Genomic DNA, 26,726 nt, shown 5'->3' with positions numbered 1-26,726 from the left:
GTGCTGAATCCACAATTTCTTGCAGTCATGGACGGAGCTGTTCCCAAACCATGCTGTGATGTCCCCCGATAGAATTTGTGCACTTGCAACATTGATTATGAATCAGGGCATTGGAATATTGCTTGAGTGAAATACAACTTGAATGGTTAGCAGTCATTCATATACCTCTGAACAATTAAAAAATAATAATTTAAAGGATGTTGAGTTGCTGTACATACTGTCATCAACAGTTGCTTGCTCTCTCGGATTGTTCCCCAGCAGCCTAGGAAGCCTAGGAAGAAGAGAATGACCCCGACTGACAGGATGATGTAGGCCCCTGTATATATTAATGGGTTTGTAGCCACAATGTTCTTGAAGCCATTGGGGTTGGTTGTCACCCAAATGCCAACTCCGAGCAAACAGATCCCTCCTGCCTGCAACAAACCAGAGCAATGTTATTACAGAGGTCCAACCTCCTGCATTACAACTCCCTGAGAATTCTGCAAATTATCTCCACGACCCCTGGATAAAATGTCATTAACGTTTCTAAGATGAAGTATCCTTTTAAATATCCCATTAAGCTGCAATCTAGACTTTAATAAAAATGACACAGTATGCATTTGATTAAAATTATTGAATAACAATGGTCGTTGCCATGGACACAGGATTTAACATGCTTTCTTATAATTACTGATCTCATGAATATTCTGCGGGATTGCTACCAAAATCCCACCTCTCGCGGCTGTTGATAAATGTCACCATTCGGTTACTTACAAAAATTAAACTATTGGACAGAAACATGAGGCACTTGAGGCAGGTCCGAGATTTTTCCATTTGGACTCCAATACTTGGCGTTCGTTTTAAGGAATGTTTGATCTGTGAAGGCAAGCAAAAGAACATCACAGTTTACCATTTGCTATCATTTAGTTACCAATTTAGTTTGGGTTCATTCCTTTACAAGAAGCCTCCTAATGCATGGACTGCCACAACAGTAAGCAGGCTAAACTGGTTCACTTAGTGCCTTTCATCCATGAAGTTCCACGCAGTCAGGAACACAATGTGAAATGTGTTGCTCCATATCTATCTGATGGCACAGTTCCATAGAAAACATCCCAAAGGAATGGTGAACTCATTTAAAACCTCTTATTAAACTTCTTATCCTACAATTTCCTTCAATTTTAAAGTACAACAACCTGAAGCTAGAACATGTCAGCCTTAATAGTTCAGAGACATAATAGATTAAATGTTGTTGTGTTTATTTCTAAAGCTAAGAATTAACAGTGTGTTTGTGATGAGATTAGATAAGATTGCTATAGTTGGAGCAGAGGACCTCACACGTTGACTGCCAGTTGAACAAACAACATAGCTTAGAGTCACAGTCATAGAGACATACTGTGTCTGATTGAACTGATTGAAAGATACAGCATGAAAACAGGTCACCTTTGGTCCAACTTGCCCATGCCGACCAAGAAGCACCCTCTACGCTCGTCCCATCTGCCTGCATTTGGCTCATATCCTTCAAAACCTTTCAATGTACTGTTCCAAATATAATTTAAATGTTGTTATAGTACCAGCCTCAACTTCCACCTTCAGCAACTCATTCCATGTACCCACCACCGTCTGAGTGAAACATTGCCCCTCGGGTTCCCATTAAATCTTTCCTCTCTCATCTTAAACCTTTGTCCTCTGGTTCTTGATTCCTGTTACTTTGCTTTTTAGTTTTAATTTTAGTTTTTTTAGTTTTAGAGATACAGCATGGAAACAGGCCCTTCGGCCTACCAAGTCCACGTCGACCATCAATCACCCGTATAGTCGTTCTATGTTATTCCTCTTTTGCATCCACTCCTTACACACTGGGAACAGTTTGCAGAGGCCAATTAACCTACAAACCTGCTCGCCTTTGGAGTGTGGGAGGAAACTGGAGCACCCAGCGGAAACCCCATGCGGTCACAAAGAAAACATGCAAAACATTATTGTAATTTACATGCACTCAGGGCAGCATAGTGGTGTCGAGCTGCTGCCTCACCGCACCAGAAACCCAGGTTCAATCCTGACCTTCAGTGCTATCTGTGTTGAGTGGGCACATTCTCCCTGAAAGAGCGTGGGTTTCCTCCGGGTGTTCTGGTTTCCTCCCACATTCCACAGGTGCGCAGGATAATTGAACTCTGTAAATTGCCCCTGGTGTTTTGAGAGTGGATACGAAGGTGGGATAATATAGAACTAGTCTGAAGGGGTGATCGACGGTCGGCATGGACTCAGTGGGCAGAAGAGCCTGTTTCCATGCTGTATCTTTCAATCAGTTCAATCAATCAAAACAAAATCCTAACAGAGTAGATAAAACCTATCACTCCCAAGCTACAGTACTCTTTAGACTTTAGACTTTAGAGATACAGCGTGGAAATAGGTCCTTTGGTTCACTGAGTCCACGCCGGCCAGCGATCCCCAGTATTATACCAAGGACAACTTACAATTTTAGCAAAGCCAATAAACCTACAAACCTGTACGTCTTTGGAGTGTGGGATAAAACTACAACACCCGGAGATAGACCACGTGGTCACAGGGAGAACATCCAAACTCCATACAGACGGCACCCATAGTCAGGATCAAACCCGGACTCTGGCGCTGTAAGGCAGCAACTCTACCGCAGCGCCACCATGCCCCACTCAGCCATGTTAATGATGGGGCGCTGTCTCTCCACATTGCATATCTTATGCCTGATGCCCCTGTACACACTGCAAATTAGAATGACTCCAGTCCAAAGCTATGCAGCTGGCAAATCAACAGCACATTCAACAAACAATGGTTTCATTGACTGTTTTTCCTCAGCATAAAAGATTTTGCTTAATAAATAAAAATAACATAAAACCTATAATAGGAAACTGAATAAATAAACTGCGGGTCATTTGGATTTTGTAAAAGTTTCTGTTTAGATTTATATTGAATTCATAAAATATGTGCTCGCAAAACGTTCAGATCATAAGGTCTGGATGTGCTCACAAAACGGTCAGATCATAAGAATTGGAGTAGAATTAGGCCATTCGGCCCATCGTCTACTCCGCCATTCAATCATGGCTGATCTATCTCTCTCTCCTAACCCTATTCTCCTGCCTTCTCCCCATAACCTCTGACACCCGCACTACTCAAGAATCTATCTAACTCTGCCTCCACAGCCTTCTGTAGCAAAGAATTCCACAGATTCACCACCCTCTGACTAAAGAAATTCCTCCTCATCTCCTTCCTAAAAGAATGTCCTTTAATACTGAGGTTTATGACCTCTAGTCCTGGACTCCCCCACTAATGGAAACATCCTCTCCACATCCACTCTGTCCAAGCCTTTCACTATTCTGTATGTTTCAATGAGGTCCCCCCTCATTCTTCTAAATTCCAGCGAGTACAGGCCTTGTGCCGACAAACGATCATCATAGGTTAACCTACTCATTCCTGGATCATTCTAGCACACCTCCTCTGGGCCCTCTCCAGAGCTAGCACATCCTTCCTCAGATATGATGCCCAAAATTGCCCAATCATCTTTCTTCCAGTGCTCCAGGATATTGAGGTGTAAACTTTAGAGCAAAAACACAAAATGCTGGAAAAGCTCAGTGGGTCAGGCAGGTCTTGGATGAAACAATCCCACTGGATTTATATTTCCATGCAAACAAGCTAACATTTAAATATACGTCCCTTGAAATTTGAATCTTGTTGGTTTTGCCGAGTCTTTTCTTAGATCCATTTTATAAACAAACCAAGGTATTCATTTAGTCGGTGAAACTTATGCTTTCATATCTTTACTCATTTCCTTTTGAAAATGTATGTACTGGGAGGATTCACAGATACTGCTACCGTAGGGCAGGAGATACAGAAGCCTGAAGTCTCACACCACCAGGTTCAAGAACAGCTACTTTCCTACAACTGTAAGGTTCTTGAACCAACCTGCACTAAACTAATCCTACCTTGGCAACCGAACACTACAGACTTCAGTCGGTAGAAGAGTCCCGACCCTAAACATCACAAACCTTTTTTCTCCAGAGATGATGCCTGACCCGCTGAGTTACGCCAGCACTTTGCGTCTATATTTACTACAAAACACCTCCTGCACTACCATGTACTTTTTTTCTAATTGTCTCATGTTTTGCTGTTTTTATTAAACCATCTTCTAAAATTTGTTTAATTTATGCACTTGGTTTCATTTGGTTTAGTTTTGTTGATTGACACATGTGTGCAGTCTGAATCTATGTGCCTGTGAAGCTGCTACAGGGATGATTCTCATTATACATTCCCCTCACTGTACGTGTGCATATCACCATAAACCCGACTTCACTTGGAACAGATCCTTGATCCTTGATGATCTGGTATCCTTGATCGGACTTTGCTGGCTTTACCTTGCACTAATCGTTATTCCCTTATCATGTATCTGTACACTGTAAATGGCTCGATTCCAACAAACCACAGGATGACTTCCTTCCAAGGCCCAGTGGTTGTTAGTCATGGATGGCAGGAGGTTTCCAAAGCTGACACAACCCATTCACTCCCATTGCACATGTACGTCACACAAATATAAGTTAAATATGAGTTACCATTCAAGGTTGGAGCTCTATTCTCCAAGCTTAGACCTTCATTTTCTGAATCTAAATGGATGCTAAAAGCCAGCCACATCCTACTACTTGGCCACGGTGGTAATGTGTTGTTTTGACCCCTGTGCAGCAGACATTGCAGTGAGACACAACCTCACCATTGAAAGCTATCAACAAGCAAATACCATGTCCATCGAACAGAGATGGGAAACTAGAGTCTATATCAATCTTGGACTTGCACACACTCTCAAAGCTGTTGGGTTTTTTCTTCCTGTATTCATTCACAAAATGTGAGCATCACTACCGGGCAAATATTAATTGTGTTAGGTAGACACAAAATGCTGGAGTAACTCAGCAGGGTCAGGCAACATCTCAGGAGAGAAGGAATGGGTGACGTTTTGGGTTGAGGCCCTTCTTCAGACTGATGACCCGAAACGTCACCCATTCCTTCTCTCCTGAGATGCTGCTTGACCCGCTGAGTTACTCCAGCATTTTGTGTCTACCTTCGATTTAAACCAGCATCTGCAGTTTTTTTTTCCTACACTCTTAATGGTCTTGATAGGGTTGGAGTCAGTTGCCTGCTTTAAGCAGCTGTAAGGCAGTGAGCTGTCAGATATCAATTTGCACGACCTTAAGCCAGCAATAAAGAAGTTTGCAGCAATACACTTCCAAGCCAGAGCAGTGGGTGACTTGGAGAATACAGGCAGGTAGTGGTCTCCCCTGTAGCTCCTGACCTTGCCCTTCTCTGTGATCTGGGTTTAAGAGATTCATTGAAGAATCCTTTGTCATTTGTTGCATTCACAAGTTGTAGATGGATCACTGCCACTTGCTCAGCATGTAAGGCTCACAGGAGCTTTGGTTATAATGGAGAACCTGGTCTTTCTGGTGGAGTTAGGACATGTTTGTGGGCAAATATTGCGAGGGGGAAAAATAAACAGAATGAGCATATTTAGTGCAACCCTAATTTTCACTATTCAAAAATAGCAACCAACAGATAAAAGATCCGTTGTGAGATAGATCGCGTTACATCAGTACACAGCGGTACTGATCCTTGATGATCTGGTATCCTTGATCGGACTTTGCTGGCTTTACCTTGCACTAATCGTTATTCCCTTATCATGTTTTGTACACACTGTAAATGGCTCGATTGTAATCATGTATTGCCTTTCTGCTGACTGGTTAGCATGTAACAAAAGCTTTTCACTGTGCCTCGGTACACGTGACAATAGACTAAACTGAACTAAGTGCCTGCTGTAGGTTCAACTAGCATCACTGCCCAATCAGGCTTGGTTTTGGGCAGGCAGGAGAAGGTTAAAACAGTGACTGAAGTTTATTGCATTTTCTCATTGCTGACTGAGATGCGTTGAACCAGCTCAATACATTTTGGAAATGAAATGTAAAGCTTCTTTGACTGCACAGACCCTTATAGTGACACGAGACAGGGAGAATTGCTTGACTAATCTTCGCAACCTTTAACCTTCATGGTTTTCAGCATGGCTTCCAAAAATATTGTTTCTTTTATAGGTGGAGGGACATTTTGGGCGGCTGCCCCCTCCTATACAGCTGCAAAGTGTCCAGAAATTCCACAAAATAAAAAAACATGGATTTATAAATCACTTGTCCAAATAAAGTAATATTGTTTAGGAAATAATCAGGCTCACATCTAATCGCTTCCTCCCACAACTCCACAAGGCTTCCAGCTCATTCACACATACCCACTGCCAGAGTACAATCAAGAGCCAATATTGCTTCACTACACCACATCAGGTTTGTAATGGTAACACAGCTTCCATTTATGTAGTGTTAATGGTTCATTGGTTTTTTTATTATCATGGGCAACAAGATACAGTGAAATGCTTTTTTTTTGCATACAGATCAGCCAGACTATCACCATACATAAGCACTCATACACAGCATCAAGATGTTCAGAGGTCAACGGGCAACCAGAGCTGAGGTTTTAACATCTGCCCGAGTGCAGGGGCCAGGAGCCAGAGACTGGGAATGTGGAAATGTGAGCCTGATATGGGCCATGGCAGGGGTTCAGGAACATGAGGCTGCCAGAGGTGAATACTCAGACTTTATCTGTTGACTCTGACGCTGTGCGAAGTGAGAACTTGGGCAGAGGCTCCTGTGCCTGAGGCCACATAAGTGTAAGTGTGTGTGCATGCCTGTGTGTGCATGTGTGTCTTTGTCTGTGTTTCTGTGCAGGTTTCTGTGTGTATGTGTGTGTGTATGTGTGGTAGTGTCTGTGTGTGTGTGTCTAGCTGGGTGTGTTTGTGTGCCCTTGGCTGTGTTTCCGTGTGCGTTTGTATGTGCGTGTGTGTTGGCGTGTGTTCGTCTGTGTTTCTGTGTGTGGCTGTGTTCTGTGTGCTTTTGTATATGCGTGTGTGTTTGTGTGTGGGTGTGTGTGCGTGTTTTCGTCTGTGTTTCTCTGTGTGCGTGTGTGCCCTTGGCTGTGTTTCTGTGTGTGTGCGTGTCTGTGTATGTTTATCTGTGTGTGCGAGCTTGCCAGCAAGCGAGTGTGCAGATGTCAAGTGTCAATGATAATGCGTGAGCATTAACACCTATTCAGTACAGCTTGCACCCCCTCGCACTGGATCAAGACCTTCTTCTGTGAAGCTCCCTGTGCAGCTGGTCTGCAATGTCTTGCTCATGTCTGGAAGGGGAAGATGTTCCACAGGATATAATTATGACCATCTTCAGGAAAGGAGACTTCATAGACTTGCAGAGCAACTCCACCAACTGTAGATAGCCTTTTGGACCCCAACACAACCTTTATCCCCATCAATTGGGAGGGAACATTCTCCTGAAATTTGGTTGCCTACATTAGCGAGAATAGAAGTTGGGGGGTCATGCTGCAGTTATATAAGATGATGGTGAAACCACATTTAGAGTATTGTGTTCAGTTTTGGGCACCATGTTATAGAAAAAATGTAGTCAAACTGAAAAGGGTTCAGAGAAGATTTATGAGGATGTTGCCAGGACTCAAGGGCCTGAGCTATTGAGAGCGGATGAGCAGGCTAGGCTATTCCTTAGATAGCTGGAGGATGAGGGATGAGGGATGATAGAAGTGTACAAAATCGTGAGAGGAATAGATTGGTTAAACGCACAGAGTCTCTTGCCCCGAGTAGGGGAATCGAGACCCAGACGACACATTTTTCAGGTGTACGGGAAAGATTTAATAGGAACCTGCGGGGTAACGTTTTTACACAAAGGGTAGTGGGGAAATGGAACGAGTTGCCAAAGGAGGTAGTTGAGGCAGGTACTATTGTAACATTTAAGAAACATTTTGACAGGTACATGGGTAGGATAGGTTTAAAGGGATATGGACCAAACATGGGCAGGTGGGACTAGTGTAGCTGGGAAATGTTGGTCGGTGTGAGCAAGTTGGGCCGATGGGCCCGTTCCCACATTGTAGCACTCCACGTCTCTAGACATAAATTTGGCTGTGTCGTGCATTTGCCTCTTAATATCATGCATGCAATGATCCTAACCAATATGTCTGCAACAGAACCATTCTCAGTGAAGACTGATGCCAAACAAGCCTGTCATTGCCCAAATACTTTTCTCAATCTTTCTAGCTGCAACATTGAACCTCATTATCAACCATATTCCTGCAGGAGCAGAGCTCATCTCCAGAATTAAGGGGAAACTGTTCAACCCACAGCAGTGGCGACAGCATCCAAACCACAATGGTCGAGCTGCACGATGCTGATGATGCTTGTGTGTGCACGTGTTCAGAGACTGAGGAGAGAGACATCTTCTTGTTCTCCTGTCTAGTGGATGAGGCTTACACCACACTGCTGCACCACACTGCTTTGAATTGAATTGAATTGAACTAAGTTGAGTTGAGTTGATAGACACAGCATGGAAACAGGCCCTTCGGCCCACCAAATCCATGATGACCATCGATCACCAATTCACACTAGTTCTATGTTTTCTCACTTGCTCATCCACTCCTTGCACACTAGATGCAATTTACAGAGGCCAATTAACCTACAATCCCAAATGTCTATGACATCAATCATGTGCCCAACAAGGTGAGTTCCTTGAGGAAGTGTGACACCCCCACTGATTCCTGAGAACCTCTGGCCCATGACCACTCAGAGTGGAGAAGGAGCATCCAGGATGGCATTGAGAAATCCACGCCATGAATCTGTGTGACCCTGAGTCAATGGGGAAAGGTATCACCCGACAAATTACCCGCTCACCTGCCCTGTCAACCTGCCACACCTGCTCCATCTGTGGAAGAGCCTGCCATTCCCATATCAGACTCAAGAGCCAATCAAGAACATAAGAAGAACGGAAGCAACTGATTCTTGACCAAAGAACTACCGAAGTAAAGGGAGAAGAAATGATAAAATGAAGTTCTGATACGGCACCAAACATTTCGGCCTGTACTGTATTTCAGCTTGTTTTCCCAAATGAGGGCAGTATTGGTTCATGACAATCATGGAAAATTGGTGAGCACTCTCATGTGGTGGTCAGTTGGACAAAGGGGTTGTACTTGTTAAATGTACTACTGCCTTCAAGTACAGCAGGAGAGAGAGGAGGTCAGACAAGCCCATCAATCATCCCTCCCCTATTAACGCCATCAGTCAAACCCATCAACTATTCCTTCCTCATTACCAGCATCAGACAAAATCATTGACCATCCCTTTCCCCATTATCACTGTCCATTAAAACCATCAACCTTCCCTTCTTCACTTTTTCCATCAGTCAAGCCCCTCATCCAACAACATTCACTATCGACATCTTTCAAACCTTTCAATCATCCTTCATCTTATATTACATTCTCCGTCAAACCTATCAACTATTCACCCTATGTTGTTGATGTCAGCCAAGGATCTTGAACACCTTTCCATTTTCATCACTGTAGACTCGATGGGCCGAATGGCCTAATTCTACTCCTATTCCTTATGACCGTATGATCACCATTAGTCAAAATCGAGTCCCCTACTATTACCCTCAGTCAAGCCCATAGAGTATCCCGCTGAATCACTCCAGCTTTTTGCATCTATCCATAGAATAACTGTCTCCTATTATAACTTTCAGCCACTTCTGGCCAATAGCGATTTTCCCCTCTTGTTAAAAAATATATTTTCATGCATGGACATAGAAAATTCCTTTTACTGCGAACATTAATTCCACAAAGGTATTGTGATAAAAGAAGAAAGCTAAATGTTGTGCTCTCAGAGAGACCTGGTCAACTGCCTCCAAGACAACTTTGTTCCCTATTATATTTTTATTGGTTACTAATATTGCTTCTTACATGCAAGTGTTAATTCAATGACTGGCAAGCTGACAAACTGGTGATAGCCAGGCACATGTAAAACTTAAATGGACAAACCATCTTGCTAGACTAAACTCTCATAAATGTTTGGATTTGAAGATGGGTCTGAAGAATGGGCCGTGGCCTGAAATGCCACCCACTTATCTATGCTCTCCACAGATGCTACCTGACCTGCTGAGTTACTCCAACACTTTGTGTCTTTTTTATGTAAACCAATACCTGCAGTTCCTTGTTTCTGAATTGTTTGGAATTTGTTGTTCTCCCTCCCAATGAGGTACTTAATTCTGCAGACTTTAGACTTTAGAGATACAGCATGGAAACAGGCCCTTCGGCCCATCGAAACCGTGCTGACCGACGATCACCCCGTAAAGTAACACTATCCTACACACTAGGGACTACTTACAATTTACCGCAGCCAATTAATCTACAAACCTGTACGTCTTTGGAGTGTGAGAGGAAACCGGAGAAAACCCATGCAGTCACAGGAAGAATGCACAAACTCCATACAGACAGCACCTGTAGTCACGGTCAAACCTGGATCTCAGGCGCTGTAAGGCAGCAACTATAGACAATAGGTGCAGGAGGAGGCCATTCGGCCCTTTGAGCCAGCACCACCATTCAATGTGATCATGGCTGATCATTCTCAATCAGTACCCCGTTCCTGCCTTCTCCCCATACCCCCTGACTCCGCTATCCTTCAGAGCTCTATCCAGCTCTCTCTTGAACGCATTCAGAGAATTGGCCTCCACTGCCTTCTGAGGTAGAGAATTCCACAGATTCACAACTCTGAATGAAAAAGTTTTTCCTCATCTCAGTTCTAAATGGCCTACCCTTTATTCTTAAATTGTGGCCCCTTGTTCTGGACCCCCCAACATTGGGAAAATGTTTCCTGCCTCTAACGTGTCCAACCCCTTAATAATCTTATACGTTTCGATAAGATCTCCTCTCATCCTGCTAAATTCCAGTGTATACAAACCTAGTCGCTCCAATCTTTCAACTTATGACAGTCCCGCCATTCCGGGAATTAACCTAGTAAACCTGCGCTGCACGCCCTCAATAGCAAGAATATCCTTCCTCAAATTTGGAGACCAAAATTGCACACAGTACTCCAGGTGAGGTCTCACTAGGGCCCTGTACAACTGCAGAAGGACCTCTTTGCTCCTATACTCAACTCCTCTTGTTATGGCCAACATTCCATTGGCTTTCTTCACTGCCTGCTGTACCTGCATGCTTCCTTTCAGTGACTGATGCACTAGGACACCCAGATCTCGGTGTACGTCCCCTTTTCCTAACTTGACACCATTCAGATAATAATCTGCCTTCCTATTCTTACCACCAAAGTGGATAACCTCACACTTATCCACATTAAACTGCATCTGCCATGCATCCGCCCACTCACACAACCTGTCCAAGTCACCCTGCAACCTCATAGAATCTTCCTCACAGTTCACACTACCACCCAGCTTTGTATCATCTTCAAATTTGCTAATGGTACTTTTAATCACTTCATCTAAGTAATTAATGTATATTGTAAATAGCTGCGGTCCCAGCACCGAGCCTTGCGGTACCCCACTAGTCACTGCCTGCCATTCTGAAAGGGACCCATTTATCCCCACTCTTTGATTTCTGTCTGTCAACCAATTTTCTATCCATGTCAGTACCCTACCCCCAATACCATGTGCTCTAATTTTGCCCACTAATCACCTATGTGGGACATTGTCGAAGGCTTTCTGAAAGTCAAGGTACACCACATCCACCGGCTCTCCCCTGTCAATTTTCCTAGTTACATCCTCAAAAAATTCCAGAAGATTAGTCAAGCATGATTTCCCCTTTGTAAATCAATGCTGACTCGGAATGATCCTGTTACTGCTATCCAAATGCTCCGCAATTTCGTCTTTTATAATTGACTCCAGCATCTTCCCCACCATTGATGTCAGACTAACTGGTCTATAATTTCCCGTTTTCTCTCTCCCTCCTTTCTTAAAAAGTGGGATAACATTAGCTACCCTCCAATCCATAGGAACTGCTCCTGAATCTATAGAACATTGGAAAATGATCACCAATGCGTCCACAATTTCTAGAGCCACCTCCTTAAGTACCCTGGGATGCAGACCATCAGGCCCTGGGGATTTATCAGCCTTCAGTCCCATCAGTCTACCCAACACCATTTCCTGCCTAATGTGGATTTCCTTCAGTTCCTCCGTCATCCTAGGATCTCTGGCCACTAGAACATCTGGGAGATTGTTTGTATCTTCCTTAGATCCAAAGTACCGGTTCAACTCGTCTGCCATTTCCTTGTTTCCCATAATAAATTCCCCCGCTTCTGTCTTCAAGGGACCCACATTTGCCTTGACTATTTTATTCCTCTTCACATACCTAAAGGCTCTACCGCTTTGCCACTGTGCTGGCCCCTCAATGTGCAATAACTGGATAGTAAACCACACGTGGAAGATGAAGACCCAGTACAACGGAAAAAATGTCAGGGCAAAGTTTTATAAAAAGGTGCAAAAAAATGTGTTAGACCTAATTAGAGGTATTTAAAGAAATTGTTATCGGAATATACAGAGCAATTAGAGCTATATAGAGCAATGGAGAGATATGGGGAAAATGAGACAACAGGGAGAATGGGTGCCAGAGATAGAAAGTAACAGCCAGACACAGAAATAATTATAAATTGGGAAAAGAAATACAGGATGTGATATCTAAATCCTATTTCATTTTCATTCACATGCAATGCCTCAGAAATGTGACTGGTTTCCTGTATAATCCATAATGAAAAATAACCTGTCTTTGTGTTAAACATTTCCAGGCACTTACAGTACTATTTTCTGATATCTTCGTAGATGCACCCTGTTCTCTGATGTTTAGTTTAGTTTAGTTTAGTTTAGTTTAGTTTAGAGATACAGCGTGGAAACAGGCCCTTTCAACCCACCGAGTCCGCGCTGACCAACGATCCCCGCACATTAACACTATCCGATACGCACTAGGGACAATTTTTACATTTACCAAGCCAATTAACCTACATACCTGTACGTCTTTGGAGTGTGGGAGGAAACCGAAGATCTCGGAGAAAACCTACGCAGGTCATGGGGAGAACGTACAAACTCCGTACAGACAGCACCCATAGTCGGGATCGAACCCGGGTCTCTGGTGCTGTATTCGCTGTAAGGCAGCAACTCTACCGCTGCGCCACCGTGCCGTCCTAATTTAGATGTGTTTCCGATATCCACTTTCACATTACTTGTATGCACAATTCTCTCTAGTCCATTCTCAGGTATTCTCTGCTAACTCTTGTAGTCACTATTCCAGCCATTTATCTAGAATCCATTTTATCTGGAATATTATTCTCTGCAATACCATCCCAGGTACATACTATTCTATAACAAAACCCAATGGTAGGAACATTGAATTCTCCACTTTTAACCTCTACCCCCTCTCTCTTTCCTGAGCCCCCCTCCTACCCATTTCTCGACTATCCTGCTCCCTGTTCCCTTCCACCTATATTCCTTTCTATGGCTTTCCATTTCATTCCTCTTCTCTCCTTATCTGACACTCTTTTGTCTTCCTTCCATCTCTAGACTTTGACACTTACTCCACCCATCTGCCAATCTAACCCCCCTCACCTCCATCCACCTATCTATCATTTGCCAGGCTTGGTGCACCCAACCTCTCTTTTCCTGGTTTCTTCCCATTACTACAACCAGTCTGAAGAAGGGTCCTGACCCAAAACGTTGTTTATCCAATTCCTGCACAGATACTGCCAGACCTGTTGAGTTAATCCAACCTTTCTGTGTTTTGCTGTTCTGTAATAAATTACTTGTACCCATCCTCTCCAATACTTCACCTGTATGCATCTTGTACCAATACCCTTGCAGTACCCACCATTTTATTTAAGATATTTTCATTTGGAAAGAATGGATCAACTGGGCATATATTCACCGGAATTTAAAAGGATGAGAGGGGATCTTATAGAAACATATAAAATTCATAAGGGATTGGAAAAGCTAGATGCAGGAAAAATGTTCCCCAATGTTGGGGGAGTCCAGAACCAGGGGTCACAGTTTAAGAATAAGGGGTAGGTCATTTAGGACTGAGATGAGGAAAAACCTTTTCAGCCGGAGAGTTGTGAATCTGTGGAATTCTCTGCCACAGTAGAGGCCAATTCACTGGATGTATTCAAGAGAGAGTTAGATATAGCTCTTAGGGCTAATGGAATCAAGGGATGAGGGGAGAAAGCAGGAACAGGGTATTGATTCTGGATGATCAGCCGTGATCATATTGAATAGCGGTGCTGGTTCGAAGGGCCGAATGACCGACTCCTGCATCCATTTTCTGTGTTTCTATGTTTCTATTTGTCTCCCTTTAAAATGTTTCCACTTACACCAACTTTAATTTTGCTTCATTATCCTTTGTTTGGAAATCATTTTTCTCCAAAGCTCTGCTGCCTACAGCAGCTGCCTGCATTTACTGTTCCCCAAAGTTCCCCTGTGTTGCCTGGGAAGAAACATGGGATAACTGTTTTGGCTCAAGTCCTTGTGAATTTGGCATGCATGACAGTTGTAGCCATTTATTTAGGCTGGTAACTGTGCCTGGGGATCTTAGTTTATTCCACTTGTACACTGCTTTTCAGACTGAATGTATTATATTTCAAAAGCATGAAATAATCAAATCCTTATTATTTGGCGGAGAGACTGCAACCTAATTCCTCAACCTCGTGCATTCTTAGATAAAGATATCAAGAACAATTCTCTTTAAATGTTTCCATTCCTGAGCAAACATATCAAGAAATACCAAAGACGATTTTTAAATTTTTTATTTACCTTTTGCTCTAATATCAAATCTCGCTTGGTCTCGCAACAGATAAAGTTTGGTATTTTAAATGTCAAATATTGATTTTTGTTCATAGCTTGGTTGTTTGGGAGGCATTTCATAAAAAGAACAAAAGAAAAGCAATCTCTCTGAAAACTCAAATTGAGGAAGCATATTGGATCAAGCAAGATCAGAACCAGTTTGGCTCGGTGTCCTGGGTCTCAATGTTTGAGTCATAGTCATACTGCATGGAAACAGGCCCTTCGGCCCAACGTCCACACCGCCCAACATGTCCCATCTATACTAGTCCCACTTGCCTGCATATCGCCCATATCCTTCTAAACCTATCCTATCCATGTACCTGTCTAAATGTTTCTTACACTTTGCGATAGTAATCACCTCAACTACCTCCTCCAGCAGCTCGTTCCATACACCCACCACCCTTTGTGTAAAAAAAGTTATCCCTCAGGTTCCTATTAAATCTCCCCCCCTCCTCACCTTAAACCTAGATCCTCTGGTTCCTTGATTCTCCGATTCCGGGCAAGAGACACTGTGCATTTACCCAATCTTTTCCTCTCACAATTTTGTACACCTCTATAAGATCACCCCTCCTCCTCCAGCGCTCCAAGGAATAGAGCCCTAGCCTGCTCAACCTTTCCCTGTAGTTCAGGTCCTCGGGTCCTTCTACTACTGCTGCTACTGTTCTGGTGGGGACTCGGAGGGATTACCGTGAGTGCGGTTGTCTCGGTGTTGTGGGGACATCACTCCACAGGAGTGTCCTGGAGTCTGGTGCGAGTGCGGACGGCTTTCTGACTGTTTGAGTGGACAGCTTTAAATACCTGGGAGTCCACATCACAGAGGATCTGACATGGACAACACACATTGCCGCACTGGTGAGTAAGGCAAGGCAGCGCCTTTACCACCTCAGACAGCTGAGGAAATTCAGAGTCTCTCTAAGGATCCTTCAGTGCTTCTACTCTGGGGCTGTAGAAAGCATCTTGTCCGGAAACATCACAATCTGGTTTGGGAACAGCTCTGCCCAGGACAGGAAGGCTCTGCAGAGAGTAGTGCGTTCAGCTGAACGCACTATGGGAACTACACTCGCCCCCCTGCAGGACCTATACATCAGGAGGTGCAGATCCAGAGCCAGCAACATTTTGGGAGACCCCTACCACCCCAGCTTCGGACTGTTCCAGCTGTTACGGTCAGGCAAACGCCTCCGCTGTCACGCTGTGAAAACAGAGAGGATGAGACGGAGTTTCTTCCCACAGGCCATTGGGACTGTTAACTCTCATATCACCAGGGACTAATTTAATTTACTGTATTAATTTATTTTTTTGTTTCGGTTTTGTAGTTTAGCACAATCCGCAGGCGTTGCCACTTTCATTTCACTACACATCTTAGATTTAGATTTAGATTTAGAGATACAGCGCGGAAACAGGCCCTTCGGCCCACCGAGTCCGCGCCGCCCAGCGATCCCCGCACATTAACACTATCCTACACACACTAGGGACAATTTTTATATATTATCCAGTCAATTAACCTACATACCTGTACGTCTTTGGAGTGTGGGAGGAAACCGAAGATCTCGGAGAAAACCCACGCAGGTCACGGGGAGAACGTACAAACTCCGTGCAGACGGCGCCCGTAGTCAGGATCGAACCTGAGTCTCCGGCGCTGCATTCGCTGTAAGGCAGCAACTCTACCGCTGCGCCACCGTGCCGCTCAAATAAAGTTGACTTGACTTGACTGCAGAGAGAACAACAAGCGGTCAGTTCAACTCTGGTCACATCACGGTGAAGGAGCCTGTGTGTGGCTCGGACATTGGACTGATGGCTGTGGGTCTCCACTTATGCTGTGGGCTGAGGGTCTCTCACACGCCGCTGTGGTGGCTGTTTATGTTTAATTTTGTATCTTGTTTTTTTTTGGTATGACTGCTATGGTAAAATCAAATTTCACTGTACCTTAGGGTACACGTGACAATAAAGGACTATTGAACTATTGAATCATTTCCTCATGTTATTTATATGTGCAGCTTCCACACTGCTGGTTGCACTCCTCTACCTTGCTCAAGGCAGCATTCTTCCATCAAAGGTCTAGACAGTGGGTGTAAGCAGGGTATTTAACTATGCAGGTATTGCAAGTGTGCTTGATCTCCTGCCTGCCTCATGACAGTCCACACATACAGAGAGCGGTTTATTAGAAACCATAAATAGCAGAACTACCGGCAGTTCCTGAGCATAGATCCAAAACAAAACTTGCAACTTGCAACTCAAAACCAGCCAGACCAAAGGAGCGACATCTTTCATATCGTGCTATGCAGATGTTGAGTTTAAATTCGCCTCATGGTTACGATGAACATCATGGGCCAAATGTCTGTTCTTGTGCAGCACTGTTCCGTTTTTTTGTGCTACAATTCACTTTTACACCACATTCACCCAAAAAGCTCTCTCAGCACATCATTGTTTTAAAAATAACATCCATAATGAGTTGTTTTTTTATTATGCCTCTGCAAGTCCCATAGAATAGCAGACTGTTGCCTTCAGTTGTAAATTGTCCCTCGTGTGTAGGGCAGTGCTAGTGTATGGGGATCGCTGGTCGGCGCAGACTCAGTGGGCCAAAGGCCCGGTTTCCGCGCTGTACCTCTAAACTAAACTAGACTAATTACCCTATTTTGCTTCCCCAAAACTTCTGCCATACTTCTGCGCACCTGGGGCATTCTTTAACGAAACGCTATATATGAACACTAAACACCGTCTCACCCAATCCTTTCCTACACAATACCCCAAGGAATAAGCTCAATTCTATTCATTCCGTCACGGTATGTCAGCATTTGCAAAGGAAACTTAGGTATAATTCCTTTAGAGTCAGAAAATCACCCACTGTAGAAGCAGGCAAATTAGTCCACTTAGTCCACACAAAACATCCAGCACACATTTGCAATAATACAAGATGGCACGATGGCACATTAGTAGAGTTGTGTAGGAAGGAAGAAGGGTCTGAAGAAGGGTCTCGACCCAAAACGTCACCCATTCCTTCTCTTCAGAGATGCTGCCTGTCCCACTGAGTTACTCCAGCTTTTAGTGTCTAGCATTAGTAGAGTTGCAGCCTTACAGTGCCAGAGACCCTAGTTTGATCCCGACTATGGGTGTTGTCTATACAGAACTTGTACATAAACCCATGACCAAGTGGGTTTTCCCCCGGTGCTCCAGTCTCCTCCCAAATTCCAAAGGCGTAAGGTTTGTAGGTTTGTAGCCTTCAGTTGTAAATTGTCCCTCGTGTGTAGGATAGTGCTAGTGTATGGGGATCTCTGGACGACGCAGACTCGGTGGGCCAAAGGCCCAGTTTCCGCGCTGCACCTCTAAACTAAACTGACTAATTACCCTATTTTGTCTCCCCAAAACATCTGCCATAATTCTGCACACCTGGGGCAATTTAAACTGGCCAATTAGATGTCTGTGGGATATGGGAGTAACCTGGAGCACCTAGGGAAAACTCACATGGTCACAGGAGAACTTTCAGACTCCACATGGACAGCACCAGAGTTCAGAATCGAACCCGAGTCACTGGCGGCGTGAGATAGCTGCTCTACTAGCTGTGCATTTTTCCGGCCAATGTTCAGATGTCCTTCCTCTCTGTCATCAGGCTTCTGAATAGTTCTTCCATAAAGCCAGGGTACTATCTGGTTCACCTCAGCACCATTGCGAACATTGGACTTTGGTCTATGGAAATTATATGCTACAATGCCGAGAACTATATTCTGCACTCTGTCCACCCCTTTGTTCTACCTATTGTATATGAATTTGATTTAATTGTATTTATGTATAATATTATCTGACCTAATTGTATATATAGCATGTAAAACAAAGCTTTTCACTGTACCACAGTACATGTGACAATAATAAACCTCAACTTTAGGGTTTACAATTCATCCTTCCATTCAGTCAGAGTAAATAAAATTAGTTGATGAATGTGTTTACCAAGTCAGTGCCATACACAAAAAACATAACAGTTTCAGCATAGAAGGAACCCAGTTACCCAGCAACCCTGTGCCGTACAAATTCCTCACTGAACAGTCTCACATTTATATAGCATTTCCATGAAAGAGCCTGTTCCTTTTTATTTTCTTTGCTCTTATGTGGATGAAAGTATGAATAGCTTATCAATTGCAGTGATAATTAGACTTTGAATTCAGAGCTCTTTAGACATGCCTCCAGCATGTTTCCGATAAAGGTTCTACCGCTCAATTAATCCAGTGATGTTATTCCAGTAGCGCCACTCTTTGCACAGTCTAGAAACCAGCAGGTCAACAACATGGTGAATTGAGCTCTTAGCTTGCAAAGGGATAGAGACAGGTTTTTATCAGAAGAGGACTCTCGGAGTGTAATGTGAGAAAACATGCAATTTTTGATTTTGATTGGAGGAATAGAAAGGATAACTTCTAAACCATAAAAATAGCATGGGTAAGGTAGTTGAGGAAATGCAAAGATAAGCATGCAGGAACAGTAAGTAATTAGGAAGCCAACCAGCATGAAAGATATTATTGCAAGGACGGAGGGAGACGAAATTAAAGGAAATCCTGAATAAAAAGAGAAAATGGTGGAAACACAGGAAGTACCTGTGAAAAGGGAAACAATTAACATTGATGGTCTGGGACCCCTCAACAGAAGAAGGATGTTCTGTTGTACTTGGAGTCATACAGCAAGGAAACAGACCCTTAAGCCCAATGTGCCAATGCTGACAATCAAACGCCTATTTTACTCAAATCCCACATTAATCCCGTTTCACTTCATTTATATTTCCCTCAACTCCCTCCGGGTCCCACCACACACCTGCACACTCATGGCAATTTACTGCATTCAGCTCACCCAAGTAATCTATGCACTTTTGGGATTGAGATGGAAACCAGGGCACCTGGGTGACATACACAAGTCTCAGGGATAAACATGTAAACTCCACACAGACAGCATTGGTGATCATTAGCAACCCAGATCACTGGAACTGTGAGGCAGCAGCTCTACAAGCTGCACCACTGTGTCACCTCATGATTGATGCCAAAGAATCAGTAGTGAACATATCATTGGTAATCCCTAGGAAGCAAGGTTGACATTCATTATGTAGAAGCAAAGAACTGCAGATGCTGGTGTAGACCAAGGATGGACACAAAGTGCTGGAGTAACTCAGCGGATCAGGCAGCATCTCTGGAGAAAAAGGATAGGTGACTTTTCAGTTCGGGACCCTTCTTCAGACTCAATTCACCTATGAACCTACATATTATTGGGACAGAGATGGAAACCAGAACACCTGGGGGACATACACAAGTCTCAGGGATAACATGCAAACTCCACATAGACAGCACCAGGCCCAAGCTAGATACATTATGTTTGGCAGGTCTTCAGATGACTTTGGAACCCATCTCTGGACATACATGTTTGAGGGGATTCTGCTCAAGTGAGGGGATTCTGCTCAAGATGCTGCTCAATCACGTGTGAAGCTGCCAAAGGACCCTGCTGTCACACGTGTACCTGAAGACCACCCAGTGTTTTCTTGTATGGAGTTCTGGCTGGGATCTCCTAGTATACTGCCCTCACTGTTACTCCTGCATTGCGTCAGGAATGAAAATCTATTGATCTCTCGTTTAGCATGCACGATGCAGTTCACACGATCTTATAGGTTGGAAAACAGGTTAAGTTGCATTACAGACCGTGATGAATTGGCCCAGTTTCCCATTGCAGCCTTCTTCCATCTTCACTGGGGGGGAATCTTTCTCAGCCATTGAGGAGTATTTCAATCATGCTTTGTCCAGAACCTCTCCTTTAACTTTATCATCAAAAATGGCCCTACATGGACCTTGAGCACCAAAGGCCAGTGCTCTTTGGGTGGTAACAACTTGGAAACCTCTCCTCCATGCCAACGTGACTACGTCTTGGGAGGTTGCAATTATATGGGGCTTTAGTGAAACCACACCTGAAATACTCTGTGTCAGGTTTAACTTCCATGCCTGGGGAACTTCTACACTTACTTTTGAGTTGCAGCAGCATAGATTAATTGGGTTGATTAACAAAGTTAGGCTCACCTTGCAATGAGAAATTGAATAAGAATAACGTTTAAAAGAATGAGAGATGATTTCATTGAGATAGATAATAGTCTTGGACGGATTAACAAGATACGTGGTGGGAGCTGTTTCAAGTGGCTGAACGTCCCTGAACTATGGGCCATATTCACCAGAGCAGGAGTCAGCAATTTAGAACTGAAATAATTTCTTTACTCAGAGGAATGTGTCTTTGAAGTTATCAACCACCATAGCTATGAATTCTCAGCACTGAGTATCTTCAAGGTTGCGGTCGATAAATGTTTGGGCAATAAAGGCCGGGAATCAGGAATATGGTGGTGATATGAAAATATATACAAGCTAGATCAGCCATGATGTTGGTTATTATATGCCATACTCCTGTTTATGTGCTCAATCAACATCAATGAACATCCTGTTATCTTTTATTTTCTGGTCACACAGTTTGTCCCCAACCTCACTCACTTAAGCAACAGTTCTTGCTTTGATTACTGATTTGTTGATGATCTATTTTAATCTCACTAAAACCCATCTGTTTTAGTACATATCACTCAAAAAGCAAGGAACTAAGCTGTGCCCTTAACTGATTCCTTGTAGCTGAAGACGGGCCCCGTCCTGAAACGGCACGGTGGCGCAGCGGTAGAGTTGCTGACTTGCACCGCCAGAGACCCGGTTTCAATCCTGACTACCGGTGCGATATGTGCGGAATTTATCCGTTCTTCCCGTGACCACCTGGGTTTTCTCTGGGTGCTCCAGTTTCCTCTCACACTCCAAATACGAGTTGATTTGACTTCTGTAAGTTGTCCCTGGTGTGTAGGATAGTGCTAGTGTACAGGGTGATCGCTGGTCTGCACAGACTCGGTGGGTCAAAGGGCCTGTTTCCACGCTGCATCTCTAAGATCTAAACTGACCTATGCCTATTCTCCAGAGATGCTGCCTGACCCGCTGAGTTACTCCAGCACTTTGTGTCCTATTGTGTCTTTGTGTCAAAAATCTTCTAACCCACCTCTCTAACTCCAGGTCCCTCAGGTCGGCTTGGGGCTACTCACTATCCCGCGGTCTAGGCTTAAGCTCAGGGGTGACCGCGCTTTTGCGGTTGCAGCTCCTAGACTGTGGAACAGCATCCCTCTCCCCATCAGAACTGCCCCCTCCATCGACTCCTTTAAGTCCAGGCTCAAAACCTATTTCTACTCCCTAGCGTTTGAGGCTCATTGAGGAGGCGTTGTGAACTGTTTTGTATGTGCTGTTATGTTTGCGTGCTACTGTATGTTTCATTTTTTCCTTAGTACCTAATCAGATGTACAGCAATTTGGTTGTTTTTAAATGTGCTATACAAATAAAATTGACTTGACTTGACTATTGTGTAAATCAGCATAAGCAGTTCCTTGTTTCTACTAATTGCAGCTTTTGTTATGTTTACCTGCAATAGACAGATCTATGATTTCCAGTTATAAACGCCTATCCCCTCAACAGTGCAAGAACCCCAGGTATCAGTGTACTGGAAGCAGTACTTGGTGTTGCAACTTCAGAAACCAAATCTCCATAACGCAGTGATTTCACACGCTGTAAGTCACTGATAACAGCTCCCAGATGTTGAGAATGATGGTCCAAAATGCATGCGTTATTTTTGACCCTTGTTTCACTTTAAGTAGGTAAGCTGGACAAATGTCCCTACAGTTATGCTCCAACATTTCTTGGTACGATACCACCTGAATATGAATCACTGCCAGGCAAAGAACTACTGACTGCAGAGCCCAATCTCCAGAACCCTGGAGAACGGGGTTTGAAAAATATCACTCATCATTACCTACAACTGTAACAAAATCTGCATCAGCAGAAGTCCCTGTACAGCCACAATATTTGATTAATAGGATTATTATGACAGAATAGTTAATACCAGATGTTCTCATTTAGGAGTTAGACTCTTATCCTATTCAATGCCTCTCATGTGTTCAACATTTTATGTACATCAAGTCAACCACAATTAGCTTAAGAAAATGAGACCATCAAAGATGCACATTATTTCAATTAAATTACATGTTCAACTCACCTCTTGTTGACAGTGTGTGCTCCTGGCGCTGGGAACCTAATAGTTGCAACCACTGAGAGGGCAAGAACTACAGTAACTGCATGCACATGGCTAAACCATCTATCATATCATAATAGAACAAAACATGGTGCAACATCAAGGGTGACAAGCCGACAGCATTTTTCCTCAACGTTTCTGCACTCTGCGGCCAAGAACTGCAGGAAGAATTATGCAAGGAGATAAGGGTGCAAGTTGCCGAGAAAAAAAATCTTTCATTAACTGGAATAATAATGGAAACAGCGTTTAGGAGGTGTTTTTTTCTTAAAGTAGAAGGATTGTAGGGGCTGACCTAGTTGATTAAAGTGTGTAATGGATATCCCTGGAGAGAAGGAATTGGTTTTTTTCCCCTTCTGCAGTCAGCTTTTCTATAGATCCCAAAGGAGATTTGTTTAATACATTTTTCTCCACAGAATTCAAGCCACTCACTTGTATGAGTAATCCTGCTCTTAAAAAAAAGCAAAGAAACTATCGTTATTTTTCTAGTTACATGCCCACGTTACATCTCTATGGCCACTTTTTGGTAATGATTACTTCTCTTTCCCATCTCCCTCCTGCTGAGTCACCTCCCATAGAAAATACTGCAAGGTTTCTCATGGACTCTCTCTGCCAGCCTTCCACCTTCACTGGACCTTTTTAGTTACAACTGCCGGTGAATCAACAACTTTCTTGACTTCTCCACTCCCCTTACCCACTTCAATCTCACCCCCAGTGAACGCACAGCACCACGCTAACTCAGCAACAATCCCAACATTGTTATTAAACTCGCTGACAAGGGAGGTGCCGCTGTAGTCTGGCAGGATGGCCTCTACCTTGCTGAGGCTAGGCACCAGCTCTTGGACACCTCCTCTTACCTACCCCTTGACCATGACCCCACTGTCGAATACCAAGCCATCATCTCCCAGCCATTTTCCAATCTGGCAAATCCAAACCTCTGGGCGATTGCCTCCGTAGCCTCCGACTTTAGTGGTTCCCTAGCCCGACACTGCCCGCATCTACTTCCCCCCCAAAATCCAGACAGAACTGCCCTGGAAGACCAATTGATTCTGCCTGCTCTTGCCCAAAGGGCGGCACGGTAGCGCAGCGGTAGAGTTGCTGCTTTACAGCGAATGCAGCGCCGGAGACTCAGGTTCGATCCTGACTACGGGTGCTGCACTGTAAGGAGTTTGTACGTTCTCCCCGTGACCTGCGTGGGTTTTCTCCGAGATCTTCGGTTTCCTCCCACACTCCAAAGGCGTACAGGTATGTAGGTTAATTGGCTGGGTAAATGTAAAAATTGTCCCTAGTGGGTGTAGGATAGTGTTAATGTACGGGGATCACTGGGCGGCACGGACTTGGAGGGCCGAAAAGGCCTGTTTCCGGCTGTATATATATGATATGATATGATGATAACTGCACTCATCATCAATTACTTTGATTTCACCCGATCCCCCCTTGCCCAGTCCCTTCCAACCTACATCCGAGCCACCTCACACGCCCTTCAACTCTTCAATAACTGTTCATTTCTAGGGCCCCATTGCCTAATCTTTACAATAGACAATAGACAGTAGGTGCAGGAGTAGGCCATTTGGCCCTTCGAGCCAGCACCGCCATTCACTGAGATCATGGCTGATCATGCACAATCAGTACCCCTTTCCTGCCTTCTCCCCATATCCCCTGACTCCGCTATCCTTAAGAGCTCTATCTAACTATGGACATCCAATCCCTTTACATCGGCATCCCCCACCAAGAAGGTCTCAAAACCCTCCGATTCTTCCTTGAACAGAGATCCGAGGATAAACCTACTTAGAGTGAGGCCACATGCAAACTAGAGGAACATATTCCGCTTAGATAGCTTACAATCCAATGATGTGAACATTCAATTCTCCAATTTTAGGTAACTACAACCCCCCCCCCCTTCTTCCCACAACAATCCCCCCTTCTTTTCCCCCAACCCTACTCTCCTCTCACCCCTGTGCCCCACCTGCACTTACACATATTCCTCCCCTCCCCCTCCCCTTCCACCTGCATTCCATCCTCTAGCTTCACAATTTGCAACTCTTCTTTTGTCTCACTGCTGCTGTATTTTAATTGCTGGCTTTTGTCCAACCATCTGCCTATTTTAAAACCCCCTCACTTGTATCACCTCTTCACCCCCCCCCCCCCCCCCCACACACACACACACACACAATCCATCTGGAGGGTCCCCAAGACGAAACATCACATATAAAATGTTGCCTGACTATGCTACCTGACCACCTGACCTACTGAGTTACTCCAGCATCTTGCATATTTTTTCTGTAGATCAGCATCTGCAGTTCCCTGTTTCGGCAAGTTCTTTGCTTTCTCACTTGTCAAAGTTGCAGCGAATGGACTCTCTCTTCAAAACAGCACAGGATCCTACAGGATACATTTTAAATCCTCTAATGTTTTCCCTACGTAATCCTAACCGGTTCTTCTTTGCTTGCGGTGGAATTTACTGCATCAGCGCCAACTGCCCATTTTCTAACCTGGAATTCAAACTGCACAGTTTATATAAAGTTTCAGCTCAATGAGTGCAAAGACAAGACAAAGGAAGAAAAATTCCTTCAGAAAACAGAAAAATTAATTAAGGCCAATGTTCTATACATTTTTTTTTGCTTTCTTTCCTCAAGTTGTTAATTCCTACTAGATGAAGTTGCACAAATACTGGTCTGACCACCCAAGTTCATGTGCGACTCTTGACAGCGAGCACATGTGCTGATAGACAAGTTGCTGGGTGGGATACTGGGATGAGTGCCATACACTCAGCCAACACCCACTTGCACTGAATTTCCAGCACTGATTACTGGATAGGGTTTAATAGTGGGAGCCTTCATTCGAGTCGATGTATTTCTGGTCATAGGTTTCAAGTCAAGACCTCCCACCTTCAACTTCTTTAACCAATCAATACCCTTTCTCTTCCATTTGCATTATTTGGGGAAAAAAATCTAAATAATTGTTCCCTGGTTTGTACAGCTGTATCTTTTACATTGACTTTTAATGCAGGACCTTCCTTCAAGGGCAGCAAATGCACAAAGCCCTCACAGATATTATGCCTTTCCAACTCAAATATTCCCCATATATCCCCAATGGTTTAGAGTTGAGCAGAGCAGGAATTTCCAAATCACTTGGACTGGCTTTTTGAAGTCAAACACTCTGTACTCATGAGCCCCAAGTCATTGCAAAATAAATCAACTCTTCCTCCTCAATCTCAAACCACTGAGGAGATTGATAACAAAGGGACTTTAGATAGTTCCTCTGTCCCTCTCTTCCCCTCCCCCTTCCCAGTTCTCCCTCTATCTTCCTGTCTCCCTCCACCTATATCCTTCCTTTGACACGCCCCCCTGACATCAGTCTGAAGAAGGGTCTCGACCCGAAACATCACCCATTCCTTCTCTCCTGAGATGCTGCCTGACCCGCTGAGTTACTCCAGCATTTTGTGAATAAATACCTTCGATAACAAAGGGATATATGGATGCGAACAATGGAACTGGCAGGATGGCTAGCGTGGGGGAGGGGCAGGGAGAGGGGGAATACAGGCGTTACAGGACAATTAGAGTCATCAATATTCATATTGCTGGTTTGTAAGAAGCCCAAGCAAAATATGAGATGCTGTTCCTCCAATTTGCGTGTGGCCTCACTGACAGTGGAGGTCTAAAGAAGGGTCTCGACCCAAAACGTCACCCATTCCTTCTCTCCAGAGATGCTGCCTGTCCCGCTGAGTTACTCCAACTTTTTGTGTCTGTCTACAGTTTAAACCAGCATCTGCAGTTCCTTCCTACACGAGGAGGTATGTATGCTGCCCAATGGGAATACGAGGTGCTGAGATGGATTCTTCAGGCTCTCCTGCAGTGGCCCAGGGAAGGTTGGGACAATTAAGTAACACTCACGCAGAGTTCAACCATTTGCCGTTCTATA

General features: G+C 44.1%; 1 protein-coding gene across 1 annotated transcript in view; it reads right to left on the bottom strand.

Moving 5' to 3' along the window:
• Window positions 1-26,726, bottom strand: part of LOC144605420 (tetraspanin-18-like) — a 134,480-nt gene that overhangs the window by 14,059 nt on the left and 93,695 nt on the right. The window contains 3 exon segments of the mRNA XM_078420643.1: window positions 219-413; window positions 754-828; window positions 830-855. Of these exon segments, the coding sequence (XP_078276769.1) occupies window positions 219-413; window positions 754-828; window positions 830-855 (296 nt within the window).

Source organism: Rhinoraja longicauda, chromosome 24, assembly GCF_053455715.1.
Source record: "Rhinoraja longicauda isolate Sanriku21f chromosome 24, sRhiLon1.1, whole genome shotgun sequence".
NCBI lineage: Eukaryota > Metazoa > Chordata > Chondrichthyes > Rajiformes > Arhynchobatidae > Rhinoraja > Rhinoraja longicauda.
The sequence above is the reverse complement of the archived record's forward strand: the minus strand, read 5'-3'. Positions and strand labels throughout refer to the sequence as shown.